The sequence below is a fragment of the Oryx dammah genome, unplaced genomic scaffold (genome assembly GCF_014754425.2).
Source record: "Oryx dammah isolate SB20612 unplaced genomic scaffold, SCBI_Odam_1.1 HiC_scaffold_27, whole genome shotgun sequence".
Lineage (NCBI taxonomy): Eukaryota > Metazoa > Chordata > Mammalia > Artiodactyla > Bovidae > Oryx > Oryx dammah.
Genome location: NW_024070211.1, coordinates 118,462,538 through 118,477,797, shown reverse-complemented (window position 1 = coordinate 118,477,797; position 15,260 = coordinate 118,462,538). Strand labels below are relative to the sequence as shown.

Genomic DNA, 15,260 nt, shown 5'->3' with positions numbered 1-15,260 from the left:
CAGTGTGTTTGGCTGTTGAGGAGGGATATTGGTTTTTAAATCAAGAAAGCTCATTACCTCACTGTTGCTGCTGCTAAGTCGCTTCAGTCGTGTCCGACTCTGGGCGACCCCATAGACGGCAACCCACCAGGCTCCCCCGTCCCTGGGATTCTCCAGGCAAGAACACTGGAGTGGGTTGCCATTTCCTTCTCCAGTCCATGAAAGTGAAAGGTAAAAGTGAAGTCACTCAGTCATGTCTGACTCTGTGCGACCCCATAGACTGCAGCCCACCAGGCTCCTCTGTCCGTGGGATTTTCCAGGCAAGAGTACTGGAGTGGGGTGCCATTGCCTTCTCCCATTACCTCACTAGTCACTGAGAAAGGCCCTGTGACATTTTTTTAGCCCATTTACCAGAAAAATAGGCAAATATATCACTATTACTTAGATTCAGAGACTTAACACCAATAATTTTTTTAAATTGCATTTATAATCATCAGCAAGTACTGTTTGGTTATTTGTATGCCTTTTTTTCCTAAGAATAAAAAGTTCTGCTTGTTTGGGTTTTTTTAAGTTCTATTTTTTAAAAAAAAAATATTTCTCAGACTTATTTTTGGCTCTGAATTTTATGTTATAGAAGCTTAATCCTAGAGCCAAGTTTGGAGTGTTCTCAAGCCACTATTTTAAAAAGAAAAGCAGGAAAGGCCAGAAGGCAGGTGACCATCTTCTATCTCAGATACTAACCTGTTCTTCCAAACAAAGCTGGGTAGCTTCTTGCAATGTCCTGTAGAAGAATCACTTCTATCCTCAAATGAATCCCTATCTTGTTTAGTATTTTAACATCTATTGAAAACCTATTCTTCAGCCCATATTCCTGAAATGGTTTATTTCTTGTTTTATTTTACCCTGAAGAGACAAAATACTAAATAAAACAGGTAATGGGTGCCTTTATTTTAGTTTCTCTTGGTGGATCCAGTTGCTGTTCCCATCACTCTGAATAGTGTTTTTCTTTGGATAAGATAGTTCATTGTCAACTATGTACACCTTGGGCTCTTTGCTGTTGTTGTTTGAAATATGAATATACCTTATTGAGAAATATAAAGTATAATACTCTGAAGGTAGTAACTTTTCCATAGAAAATATTAATAGCATTTGTCATCATTTCATTTCTTCTTCCATGCTATTATAAAATTCAGAATAGAGCTAAATTCTTATTCATACTCTACGAGGTAGTTTTTCCTTTTTCTTAAATATTTTATAACTTTTCTCATAAATTCTCTCAACAGTGCATCTAATAATTTCATGGAAACTTTTTGTTACCTTGTCTTTGACAGTTGTTAGTGAACTTTCAAATCTGTATGCATGCATTGGCCAAAAATTATTTTAGTTATAGGAATATCAGATAATAAGGATAAAATGAAAGCCTTTCAAGAACTTTCTTTGTGTCTTGATGGAAAAATACCTCTCTCTTCTCATGGTTTCCAGTCAAGTCTAAGCATTCATTTGTTCAAGAATGAAAACAAACAAAGAAAAACACTGGATTTCCTTAAGAGATATAATTTAGATCATTACCTAAATGCCTTTTCCCTACATTGAAAGGAGCAGCTGAATTGGAATTGAGCATGGTCTGGGCTTCCTTAATACATCATATTAGCCAATTAGAATTTCCAAAATGCATTTTTAATCTGAATATGGGTACATACGCCATTGAATTTCAGTTCTTAAGTTTACTCATCTAATGTTTGAATAGAAACGTCAGCACCTGAAGCATTGCTGGGCATGTATGTGTCCATGCAATGAGGTATGAGTAAACCTTCAATTAAATCTCGTACCTATTGCAGATGTAAATTGAAAATCTTATTTGTTAAACTGAACTTTTTGAAATGCTCTTTGCAGCAGCTTCTTAAATTACCCAGCAGCATAACTACAGCTTTGCTGCAACTCTCTTGATCCCTGGCAGTGTGGAAAATCACCAGGCATGTGGAGCCAGCCAGGAAAATGGAACATTTTACATTTGCACTGACCGTATAATTGCATACAAGGATCTACTGTCCAAGTTAGACATTCAGCTTCAGTAAGGTGCACAGGTCTAACCTTAGGGCATCTCCCATTAACAAAATAACTACTGTCTGGAAAAGAACTCAAAATTTATTCCTTCAACCTAGAACCATTTAAAAATTATCCACCAGAGTATTAAGCTGGTTTACCACTAAAGAGAGGGAGACGGTGAAACTACCCATTCCTTTCCTTTTAGCTTTTTCACTTGTACCATTTGGAAACTCCAAAGTTCTAAAAGTGTTAACAATGCAAAACATCATTTTCTTGTAATACCTTCACAAAAATACTGTTAGAGTTTAGCCAAAATATGTGTTGTTGTTCAGTCACTCAGTTGTGCCTGACTCTGTGACCCCATGAACTGCAGCATATCAGGCTTTTCTGTCCTTCACCATCTCCCAGAGCTTGCTCAAACTCATGTCCATTGAGTCAGTGATGCCATCCAACCATCTCATCCTCTGCCGTCACCTTCTCTTCCTGCCTTCAATCTTTCCCAGCATCAGGGTCTTTTCCAAGGAGTCAGTTCTTCCCATCAGGTGGCCGAAGTATTGGAGCTTCAGCTTCAGCATCAGTCCTTCTAATGAATATTCAGGACTGATTTCCTTTAGGATTGACTGGTTTGATCTCCTTGCTGTAAGGGACTCTCATCTCTCACATCTGTACTTGACTGCTGGAAAAACCATAGCTTTGACTCTACGGACCTTTATTGGCAAAGTAATGTCTCTGCTTTTGAATATGCTGTCTAGGTTTGACATAGCTTTTCTTCCAAGGAGCAAGCATCTTTTAATTTCATGGCTGCAGTTACCATCTGCAGTAATTAGGAGTAACTCGTGGTCATTTTGTTATTCACTAGAAAGTACCAGGCCAAAACTACACTGTACCAGAAACCCACTAGGAAGGTCTCCAAGTGAGATGCATCTATTACTTAGCTCTCATCCTTAGAGAACTCTGAAAGCAGATCACTGTAGTTTCCCTTTCTCTTTGAGGGTATGATGACAGTGGTGGCTCTGAGATCCAACTGTTGTCTTGGGACTTGGGAGCCGAAGAAAATTCTCAGTGGAGATCTCACAGATGGCTGTGAAAGCCAAAGAGCATGCACTTTGCAGTTTTCAACAGCTGTGATTCTGAATTCTGTATGAACTTCCCTAAATCATGGGATAATGTCCTTATCCTTACATGTTTAGTATGATTTTACATGTGAAATTATCAGAATCACAGTTGTATCAAGGCAGTGAAAATGTATTTAGGAATTATCCATGGTAAAATTGTGTTTCTTTCCAATTCTCCTGTTTTATTTTTTTCATAGTAAAACACTCTGAAAGTATCATATTTATAACTTTAGAAATACTTGTTCCCCTATTTGAAAGTAGAGAATTACTATAAAATCTTCCCTAAGTTGAAATGTTGTAAAGTGAAGAAGCAGTTTCCATAGGACACATCTTGTTAATGGATGCACAAAATAAATCCAGATAAAGCACAGAAGCCCAGACACAAGTCAAAGCTATGGCAGCTGAGCGCTGAGATGCTGAGTGTAGTTCCTGGGGAAGGCCCTTAGTGGTGCTACGGTCACTGCTTGAGATGCCCACTGCCTCTCTCTTTATAGGTAATACTTTGTAAAAGCATTTCAAAAGAAATGCTAAACACTATTTTCAAATTTCAGCTTTTATCATAAAAGCAAAAATCCTGTTGGGATTTCTTTCAGTTAGTGAAAACAGGTACTAATACAGGTCTTTCTTAAAACCAAATGGTGAAAAGCAAACTTTCAAAAGCAGAGAGTACCTGTATAGGCCTCCCCAGCTAGAATATTGTATTTTTGAAGGCTGTTCTCTACTGTATGTCCAGCTCCCAAAGCAGTGCATGATGGTCATTTAATAAACTATTGTTAAATGAATCAATTTTCAAGAAAATACAGTGTGTGTGCAAACTAAAAATTATACATTTATAAGAGTGTGGTGTGTTGGAAAGGAGCAAAAATTCCCAAGGACAGAACTGTCTAGGTTGATATTAAACACTTAGTCTCTGAAAAGTTTGCATTTTTTTGTTATCAGAGTGCTCTGGAAAGAGGACATTATTTTATGGCAGAAATATACATCTCTAACATTCTATATATGTTTCCTTTTTTAATCTTCTAGAAATGAAACCAAGGTGGAATTTATCAAAAAAAAAAAAGTACTCAAAAATGCAGTTTAGTTTCTTTTCAAAATAAATCCCAGGGTGTTTTTTCCTTACCCTAGCCATCCTTTTTGTCATGGAATGTTGTTCAGTCACTCAGTCATGACCGACTCTTTGCGACCCCATGAACTACAGCGTCAGGCTTCTCTATCCTTCACTGTCTCCCTGAGTTTGCTCGAACTCATGTCCATTGAGTCAGTGATGCCATCCAACCATCTTAACTTCTGTGCCTTCTTCTCCTCCTGCCCTCAATCTTTCCCAGCATCAGGGTCTTTTCTAATGAGTCAACTCTTCACATCAGGTGGCCAAAGTATTAGAGCTTCAGCTTCAGCATCAGTCCTTCTAATGAATATTCAGGACTGATTTCCTTTAGGATTGACTGGTTTGATCTCCTTGTGGTCCAAGGCACTCTCAAGAGTCTTCTCCAGCACCACAGTTTAAAAGCAAATTGTGTTATGGAATAGATAATTCTTATTTGATGAATTCCAGAGCTTTTCAAATGGAGAAGGCAGTGGCAACCCACTCCAGTACTCTTGCCTGGAAAATTCCATGGATGGAGGAGCCTGGTAGGCTGCAGTCCATGGGGTCGCTAAAAGTCCAACACGACTGAGCAACTTCACTTTCACTTTTCACTTTAATGCATTGTAGAAGGAAATGCCAACCCACTCCAGTGTTCTTGCCTAGAGAATCCCAGGGACAGGGGAGCCTTGTGGGCTGCTGTCTATGGGGTTGCACAGAGTCAGACACGACTGTAGCGACTTAGCAGCAGCAGCAGCAGAGATTTTCAAAGAGGGCCTAACAATATGGAATTTAAGTGAAAGATGCCAGACTTTCTAAATTCATTTTAAGGGAAAAAAGAAAAGGAAAAAAAATGTATTCTGATCTATACTCTGGTTGCTTCCAGTCACTGGACTGGCTCCACTTACATTTTCTACAAGGAATGTTGACCACCACTAGGGAGGCTCTGGAAAGGGCCTGGGTTCCCACTTAATTTCTGCAGCTATCAAAACACTGCTAATTGTCAACCAGTCTCAAAATATGTAAAGTTCTACAACATTTTGATAAAATAGTAGTAGTAGTACTAGTAGTCGTCGTAATAGCTTTAGTGGGTCTGAGATGTAGATCAGTGTGACCTATTATTTTCTTAAGTGTGTTATTTTAGCCTTTGTACCAATTCTGGTTGACTTTCTGGTGGACTAATGGTATCCCTGTGGTACAAGAGCACAGCTGATTTTGTTTGCCAGTCACAGCGTGTGGTTTTAGCAAAGAGCTAAATACGGCACTTGGTTGAATCAACAGTCTGGGGAGAGTGCGGTGTGTCATTTGTCTTCCTTCCAGTGACACTGATGGCATTCAGGTGGACCCCTTTCAGGATGCTCTGGGTAGAAGCAGTGACAGGACGGCAAGTCTCAACTTCTACCCATTCCAGATGCAAAAATGCAGGCCTCACAGCATGCTGTGCCGGGGTAACATTCCATGTGGCTTATTTTTATTGAGACTTCTGATTTGAACTCCAAAGCAGTACTGAGTTGCGTAGTTGAAATAAGACTGCCAATGATATGTGTTTGTATTTCCTGATCTTTGAGAAAAGGAATTTGTCTTGCAAGAGTTGTGTCTGCTTTGTTTCTATTTAAGTTTCTAAGGATTTGAAACAAGTAAAACAGTAATAATAAAGGCATATGGTCAGAGTATTTAAATATAAAAGGCAAAACCTTTTTTGTAGTAACTTCATAGAAATAAATTGCTCTTCAGTGACATAAGCTATCACTTTTAGACATGTCAGTTCCTGAATATTTGAAGTTCTAATGAGACCCTATTGTCTCATTCTTTTCCATAAATCCAATAATGGAAAAGGAAAGGATGAAAAATAGTCATTCTTTTTGTACTCCTGTAATTTGACAATATTGTGATTAAAAAACTGATCCTTTGCCAAACTTCTGGAAAGCCGTAAGTCAGAAGGATTTAGTAGCTGAGGTCTGTTTTGTAGTACATCAAGGACAGGTGCAAATGATGGCCATCACCTGCTCTGTGTAATCTCTAAATATTTCTGGAACTTTATTATTTTTTTTCTGTATGCAAGCCCAACAGTTACAATGGCGATAGAGAACAGGGCAGCCCCAATTTTTATTTATGGATCTCCTGAAATAGCCCAAGAAGAAATGGGTTTATCCTTAGAAAGGCATATATTGGTCAGAAAGAAAAAAAAAATCTGAGACTCACTTCTCCAGGAAACTTAACTTATACACCAAGCAGGACTTCTGTGTAGCTTGACTGGGCAGCTGCCCTTCAGGCTGCAGACAATTCTAGAAACACTCCTCCTCCTTTCTTCACAATTCTTACCTCCTACAGCAGTGCTACACACGATATCCATAACCCTGCTTGGTGGTCCGTTAGCGGGGAAGAGTTGGGGGAGAGACTGCTGCCTGAGTTTGAATCCTGACTTCAAACCTACAGACTTAAGGGTGACCAGTTCTTAAGCTTCTCAAAGCTTCAGATTCCTCATTTGTAAAAGGAGGGTAATAGTGGTATCTGTCTCACATGATGGTGGAGACTGCACGAGATAATCCCTGAGTAGAGTTCCTGGCACATGCTAAGAGTTCTGTAAATCTAAGCTGCTCTTATGAAGATGTTTATTCTTATTATTACAGCTTAAAGTATTAGTCGTGCAGTCGTGTCCCACTCTTTGTGACCTCATGGACTGAAGCCCGCCAGGCTCCTCTGTCCATGGGATGAAGTGGGCTGCCATTCCCTTCTCCAAGATTACAGCTTAGAGAAAAAAATTAAAAGGCAAATACAGCAGGAGTACAAACACATTGATGTCACTGTTAAAGGGAGGATCCTGGATACTTAAAGTGTGAGAAAATCAGAAAAGGGGGGGAAAGTTCAAAGTAAGGGTGGGGCAAGAGGGGACAGACCTTCATGGGCCTTCTCTTGCCTCACTGATTTGCTTAATCATCACCCTTTTTCATTTTTACAATGTCCTTTCTTGTGTTTGACTCATCCTACCCCATCTAATTTGGGACAACATCTGGAACATATTAGACTTCCAGAAATGTTTGTTGAATGACTGATCTTTAACTTTTTAAAGTCAAAAACCTGATTTCTGCTCCTGTTTGGTAGAAAAGCTAGTACTGCCTGCTAGACTGTATAATAAGTGGTTACCAAATGCTTCACAGAACATCAGTTAAAGCAGATAGCTACATTTAAGATGAAATGTCCTCATTTTCCGGAATAGTACGGATGCCCAGCCACATATGAGAAACCCTGGTATAATTCTGGAGCAGTCTTTTTTGCTATTTAATTAAGTAGTGCGTGGTTTGCTCCCCTACCCAGCCCTATGTGATGGCTGGTGAAGTCATTGTAAGACTCATTGTAAGTTCATACAATTTGAACTTCATCCCCTTGAAAATTATTGAGATAGGTGAAAGGTTTGTAATTTTATTTTATTTGCCTAAAATTCCACCCAGGAAAATTATCTCAAATGTAAATGTCATCTAGTACTAGGTTCTTTGTTCATGTCTTCCCTACCCCTGGATTCTCTGCCCTCCCCTAGACGTCATCCTGCCTTTAGTGAAGTGTTGCAGTGTGTTTTTTTCCCCTTGGCTAGGTTTTATTTGCAACTGCATGTGTTTTTATATGATTGCTTACACTGTATGGATATAAATTACTTTTTGGAATAATCAGTGAAAAAGAACTCATACAAATGAGTTCTTAAAAAAGAACTCATACAAATACAGATTTGTAGTTCCATAAACTTTGTGACTACCCCCAAAGATACCTGTTTATTCTTATTTTGATATTGAAAATATAATAGATGGTATGATAACATTAGCTTCATGAATTCCTTTTATAAGTACTGTAATAAAGTGGTTAATTTGTCCATGCATACCCTCCAATTATCTCCTCAATTCCTGGCAACAGCCACAACCCCATCTTTCCTTTTTATTGCCTACCAGTTAATTGCACTAATAGGTTTTACTTTTCATTTCTGCATGACTTTCATTATAAAAAGTGGCAAGTGCTAACTCTTGCTGCTTTTTAGTTAGTACATATTTCAGACTTTTTAATCAGAGATGAGCAAAGCAGATGGATTTTTTAAAATTTCATGTGAATATGCTTGCTAGCCTCAAAATTCCAGATGACTACTTCTGACTTTTACTCTTTTAGAAAAGAAGAGGCTTATTTGGGACCAATAAATTCTGCCAGGTAAGGAATATTGGTAGCTAGAGCTATGTGGTAGTGTTTGTTTTTGTTTTTTTTTTTCTCTAGAAGAGCTCTTTTTAGTACTGTTTACCAGTGAATCAGTCTTCTCAATTCACAGACAGGTTTCTTGTGCAATGTGAACTAACATGAGCTAATTTAATGAGTATTTAACAAGGCATTTGTTCATTTAAAAGTGATGTAAACATTTTAATAAAGATGTTTGAAAACATTTGTGCATTTTTAATAATCAAATGTGTATGAAATCCAATTGAATCTTTAAAAGCAAGAGTTTGTTGTATAATTGCAGTACCTTAAATAATTTTCCTGAGTACTCTACATATAAAATGATATGATATTGATATATAGTATTGACTATACTAAATTGAATAATTTTCATTTATCACATTTTATGATTTATGAGAATGCTTTTATTCAGCCTGATTGTTTTATTCATCTTGAAAATTGGTGATTGAATAAAAGACTTGCCATTGATTTAGTTATGCATATCTCTTTATGAAATATAAAATATCTCTGGTGGCTAAGACAGTTAAGAATCCACCTGCAATGTGGGAGATCTGGGCTCTATCCCTGGGTTGGGAAGATCCCCTGGAGGAGGGCATGGCAACCCACTCCTGTATTCTTGCCTGGAGAATCCCCAAGGACAGAGGAGCCTGTTGGGCTACAGTCCATGGGGTCACAACAAGTTGAACATGACTGGGACTAAGAACAAATAATTATGATTAGAGAGAAATGAATTTGCATTAGAGGAAGAAAAAAATTAAGTTGATATAAATTAACATTATAGTTATTATTTTTATCTAAATTTTAAAGTATTTTAGGAATACTACAAGAAAAAATTCAGGATTTTACTACTGTATACTTTAAAAAAAGAGAAAGATGTAAAAGCATTTTCTATGTTGTTACTAAGTCTGGATCCTGCTGAAATGACCCAGATATTTGTAGTTACTGCGTGCTAAGTCACTTCAGCTGTGTCTGACTCTTTGCAACCCCATGGACTGTAGCCCGCCACGCTCCTGTCTGTGGGATTTTCCAGGCAAGAATGCTGGAGTGGGTTGCCATTTCCTTCTCCAGGGGATCTTCTCTACTCAGGGATCAAACCTGCATATCCTATGTCTCCTGCATTGGCAGACAGATTCTTTACTACTAGCACAACCGATAGCCCTTCAGACTGCAAATACTGAAAATATCAGATAGGCAGTGTCTGTTTCAAAATATTGGATGAATTGGCAGGTTTCATTCTTATACCATTTAAAGTCTTCTTTCAACTAAATTATGTCCTCCCAAGTGACATATGGATAAGAAATATAATTATAGAATTCTATGATAAACAGGGGGAAAGAAACAAGATTGAGACAGAAAAAAAAAAGTGGACCTTTTCTTGAAATACCTATAACAAAATAGAGAATCAAGTGGAAAATAGAGAAAATTTGTTCCAAGTGAGAAATATGAAAGATAAAATCTTCATGTGATTAGCAGTTAAGCCATTCAAAGGCTGAAAAGAAAGCCAGAGTTAATGACAGATGCAAAGGAATAGAGTAAAAGGACTGTTTTATGAGGATAAGTAGGACTATATGTATAAAGTAGAGAAGTTGATTCTAGCTAAGAATTTCTTGAAGGAACCTCTTTAGTTTGCTTCTCATGAAACAGATGGGTGGGAACTCACCCGCCTTTATATGGGGGTGCTTAGCCACAACTCACCTTTCAGGAAGAGAGCACTCAGCTTGGAAACATAAACAGTATTTTCAGGTTATAGGGTATAAATATGAGATTTGAGTAGAATGCATTTGTATTAGGAGTTACTTGAAAAATTATGTAGGCAGCTAACAGTTTCAAAAATTCAAAGGGAATGTTTATATCCAAGGTTGTATTGGAAATCTCAACAGATATCTTGTTTTACTAAAAATTTAGAACTAGGTTTTTGTAGATGTATCTTTGTCTATGTTTCTATATTGAAGTATGAGAACCACTAGGATGTGCAGATTTATTTTATATGATGGAAGTTTTAATTTTTAACTTTCAATATATTTTTTGAAGTGAAACTATGATTTCATAAGTATCATTGCTGCATTCTTAAAAAGTCTATTTTAATATGATTTAAAGAAAAATGTTAGAATAATAATATATATAATAGTATAGCATATTACAAAAATGATGAAAGGAAATGTGTTTTGGAAATATTCACATTGTTTTATTCCAGATAGTTCACATGTCACTAGAAGACAATGGCACCCCACTCCAGTGCTCTTGCCTGGAAAATCCCATGGACGGAGGAGCCTGGTAGGCTGTAGTCCATGGGGTCACTAAGAGTCAGACACGACTGAGCCACTTTACTTTCACTTTTCACTTTCATGCATTGGAGAAGGAAATGGCAACCCACTCCAATGTTCTTGCCTGGAGAATCCCAGGGACAGGGGAGCCTGGTGGGCTGCCGTCTGTGGGGTCGCACAGAGTCGGACACGACTGAAGCGACTTAGCAGCAGCAGCAGCAGCAGCAGATGTATTTTTTAGAACCTTAGAACAAAAAATATCTCAATAAAATTCTCTTATTTTTTTAGCTTTGCAAAATAGTGCAAAGTTTCTCATCCTGGCAATAAAGTTTTGCTATTTTATTTTTAAGCCTGTCTAAACTGTTTTGCCATCTCTAGTAACAATCAGAAAGATACAGGTTCATGTTATGCAAATTGATGAGACTTAAGTATTTACACTGTGAGTATACTAAGGAAGTGGACTAGGGTTTAATTTTCTGATATTTTGAGATTTTTGCCTATAGAGGTTTTTTTTTTAAAATTCTTGTTAAATGAATTTTAATACAATCAGCTACAACCTTGAGCAAAACAAATCCCCAGATTTTCCAGTAATGATATTTTATATTAAATAGTTAAATGTAATACTTTTAACAGTTTTTTTTCCTCTTTCACTTTTTAAGTTATCATAAATAAAATTGACTTTTGGAGAATGCCCACAGTCCTGTAAATTTCCATACATGTATAAGTTTGTGTAACCATCACTTCAGTCAAGGTATAAAGTAATTCTATTACTCTCTTCTTTGAATTTCTAAGTGTTCCAAACCATATAACTTGTCTTTATAGTAGGAATACATTGTCCTAAACTTGTAGCAAAAAAAAAAAAAACTACTTTGCTGTACTGTTGGATAAATCTGTGCTCCACTCTCTTTTCTAATTAATTTAAGTTCTTCTAATTGCTAATTGTACACTTGGTTGATTTATGGTCCTCATCAGAAATAGCATTCATTTTTCCTTTCTACCAAATATCATCAACTAATCCAGTCCTAAGCTCTAACCTCTGGAGATTTCCTAGACGATGATATCAGTAGATCTGTCTTTGTTCACGTTACATCTGTTGATAAGTTATGCTTTGTTCATCATCCGCATTGTTTTTTGAACTGCCAGTTGTCTGACGTTAATGCTGGATTATTATTTGGAGTACACAGGAGAATCACTGCTGCATTTCTTTTTATAGGCTCTGCAGATAATGTTCTTTCTTTTTCCAAGTATTTTCATGGCTTTGTGCCATGCTTTTTATACACTATCATTGCATATTTCTCTTTCTATGTATGGTACATGCAAACCAAAGAGAGGAAAGTCACAGGCTATATGTCAAAACTTTCCTTGAATATTTAAACAAGTGTTGCATCTTAACCATTCTGTTATGAACATTTGAGTAGCATGCATTTCCAATAAAATGAATATCTAGAGTCCGTAAACAATAATAAATTATTTTAAAATAAAGATCAATATTTGTCTAACTGTACTGTAATATAAGTCTATCATTTATGACTTTACCACAGATAGAAAATTAAGAAATTTAAATATATCTGTAACAGTCATCACTGAGGTCATTTCAGACCATCTTAAGTATTATTACCTCACACAGAGAAAACATTAACAAGTTAATTTTAACCCTGATATTTGGATCTTAAGTTTTCTTGTTCTATTAATCTTTTAAGATTTTTCAAGGTTTCTTATATAAATATAAGATATCTTGAAATGTTGTGATTCTCCTGTGATTGTTTTATGTGTGTTTTTATTTTAAAAAGATTTTTCTTTTGCTTTTACTTCTTGGAAATAAGTATATTACTAATGAATGAGATTCTTTATGAGAATGAGATTCTTTATGATCCTTGTTTGGGAACTAAAAGTTAAAAACCTCAAGGAATAATACAGCTTCTTTTACTTGTACACACTATTGTCTGTCCTTTGAAGCTATAAATTGACTGTTTTGTCATTTGCTCCTCAGATGGATCCTGTGCAAAAAGCAGTCATTAACCACACATTTGGAGTGTCCATTCCCCCAAAGAAGAAACAAGTTATTTCTTGTAATGTCTGTCAGCTTCGCTTTAACTCGGATGTGAGTATCACCTTTTCATTGCTCTTTGTAGTCTGTCAGCTTGGAGTCTGATTGTTCTGAACATGTACATCTCTTCATATTACATATTCTCTAGAAGCACATTTATTGTGGGCTGTTGGTGGCCCATTTATTTCAGTGTGCTAGATTTTAAAGGGATTCAGATTCAACATTAGAAACTTGAACCACAGAGTGGCTAATATCAAAAATCAAGGATTTCTCTATGTAATCAGTCTCATTTGTATCATTTTATACTTAATTCTACTGTTATATTTACTTTTCAGAAATACTTGAATAGCAGAAAATTTTTTTAAAGTTTAAAATGCAATGAAAATATGAAAAAATGCAATGAATGTTGAAGAAAACCATTGTTATTATTCTTGATAGCAAGTATCACATTTAAGTGTATGTGCCAAATTATGTTAAACACCTGAAGAATAATTTATTGCACAGTTTATATTTTCCCAGAAGATAGAAATACAGGGAAAGCTTTGTAAATTATCTTATCTGGCAAGCATAACCATCCTATTTTTAAAAAATGATAATAAGAAAAGGATACACATTAATATTTTTTGAAAGTCAATTTTAGAATATAGAAATAAGATAACAATATCATAATAAATAATATTAGAATGTTTATAATATTCAATTATCAAGTAAAGCCAATGACCAATGCAAATCTGAATCTGGCAACTGTATATTTGGTATTTCCCAAGATATTTTACCATCAACGTCATTTTGCAAAGAGTATGTTATAAGATTCATGAGTTTCAGAAATACTAAAATAGTAAATACCTTTCTTTGTGTATACCAGTAAATTATATTTTCATAATTCTATTTAGGAAACATAATGAAAATTATAGTCATTAGAAAAGAGGAGATATGCTTATCATTACTTATAAAAGTATATTTAATGCAATTTCAACCAAAAATCCTTTTTTTGGTACCTGATAAAATCTTTCTCTAATTCCATATTCAAGAATTAAAATGTTCCCAAATAAATTGAGAGATACATAGTACCAATTCACTAGAAATCTCGGTATTGTTAAGATGTCATTTCTTCCCCGATTGATCCATACATCTAACACAACTTCAATAAAAATCCTAGAAGGCTTTTTTCGTAGAAAATACCAAGACATTTCTTAAATGTAATAGAAAAGGCCTATGATAGTCAAAATGTTTTTCAGGAAAGAGCAAAGTTTGAGTACTTATACTTTTTAATTTTAATACTTACTATAAAATCTATAGTAATCAAGACCATATTATTGGTGAAAGAGTAGTAGACACATTGATCAGTGGAACAAAATAGACCCACACCTGTACAGTCAGTTGATCTTCAACAAAGTTGCAGATAGTTCAATGGAGAAAGGTCAGTCTTTGCAACAAATAGTGCAATTGGATATCTACATGTAAATTTTTTAAAAAAACTTTGTGTGCTATTTCCCACAAAATACAAAAATTAATTCAAATAGATGATATGCATAACTATAAACTTGAAACTATAAAACTTCTAGAAAAAAACATAAGAGAAAATTTATGTGACCTTGAGTTAGACAAAGATTTCTTTGTCTAAAAAAATATGAAATAAAAAATGTGAATTATAAAAATGCTCATTGTTTGACTTCATCAAAATTAAAAATGTCTCCTCTTCAAATGACACTATTAAACTGTTAAGAAATTGAAAAGAAAAACTACAGACTGAGAGACAATATTTATAAGACACATGCCTTGTATGCAGAATATTTAAATAACTTACAATTCAATAATAAATAATAAATGTGCAAAAGACTTAAATAAGCACTTTACCATGACAGATAAATATGCAAAACAGTTCTCAACATCATTAGCTGATAAGGAAGCAAACCACAATCAGATACCACTATATCTATTAAAATGATAAAAATTAAACCAATTGATATTACCAAATGCAAAAATGAGGACCAACTGGAACTCTCATTAACTGTTGTTGGAAATAAAAGATAGTACAGATCCTTTAGAAAACAGTTTGATGGCTATTTATAAGAATTTTTATAAAGTGGTAGATTCATTTCTCATACAGCCCATCAATCCCACTTCGAGGTATTTATTTATCCAAGAGAAATGAAAACATTTGCCATATTTACATGTCTTTATAGGAGCTTTATTCATAATTGCCCCAAACTGAAATTAATCCTAATGTCTAACAACTGATGATGAAATAAACTGAAATATAGCCCTACAATGGACTCAGCGGTAAAAGAAGTGACATACCAATGCCTCCCACAGCATGGATGAATTTCAAAGGCAGTGTGCTAAATAAAATAAGTTGCACACAAAAGCTATACACTGTATGGTTACGCTTATGTAACTTTTGCAGAAGACAAAACTGTGGGGACAGAAATCAGACCCATAATTAATAGGGACTGAAGTTGGAGTTGAGAAATTCATCACCAAGGGACATGAGAGAATTTTTTTAGGTAATGGAAATA

General features: G+C 35.5%; 1 protein-coding gene across 5 annotated transcripts in view; it reads left to right on the top strand.

Moving 5' to 3' along the window:
- Nucleotides 1-15,260, top strand: part of ZNF385B (zinc finger protein 385B) — a 480,885-nt gene that overhangs the window by 390,362 nt on the left and 75,263 nt on the right. For 4 of the 5 annotated variants that reach the window (XM_040227730.1, XM_040227733.1, XM_040227732.1 and 1 more), the window contains 2 exons: nucleotides 8,371-8,409; nucleotides 12,685-12,795. In XM_040227730.1, the coding sequence (XP_040083664.1) occupies nucleotides 8,371-8,409; nucleotides 12,685-12,795 (150 nt within the window). The remainder of the gene's footprint in view (nucleotides 1-8,370; nucleotides 8,410-12,684; nucleotides 12,796-15,260) is intronic. The other variant, XM_040227729.1, reaches the window with a different exon arrangement.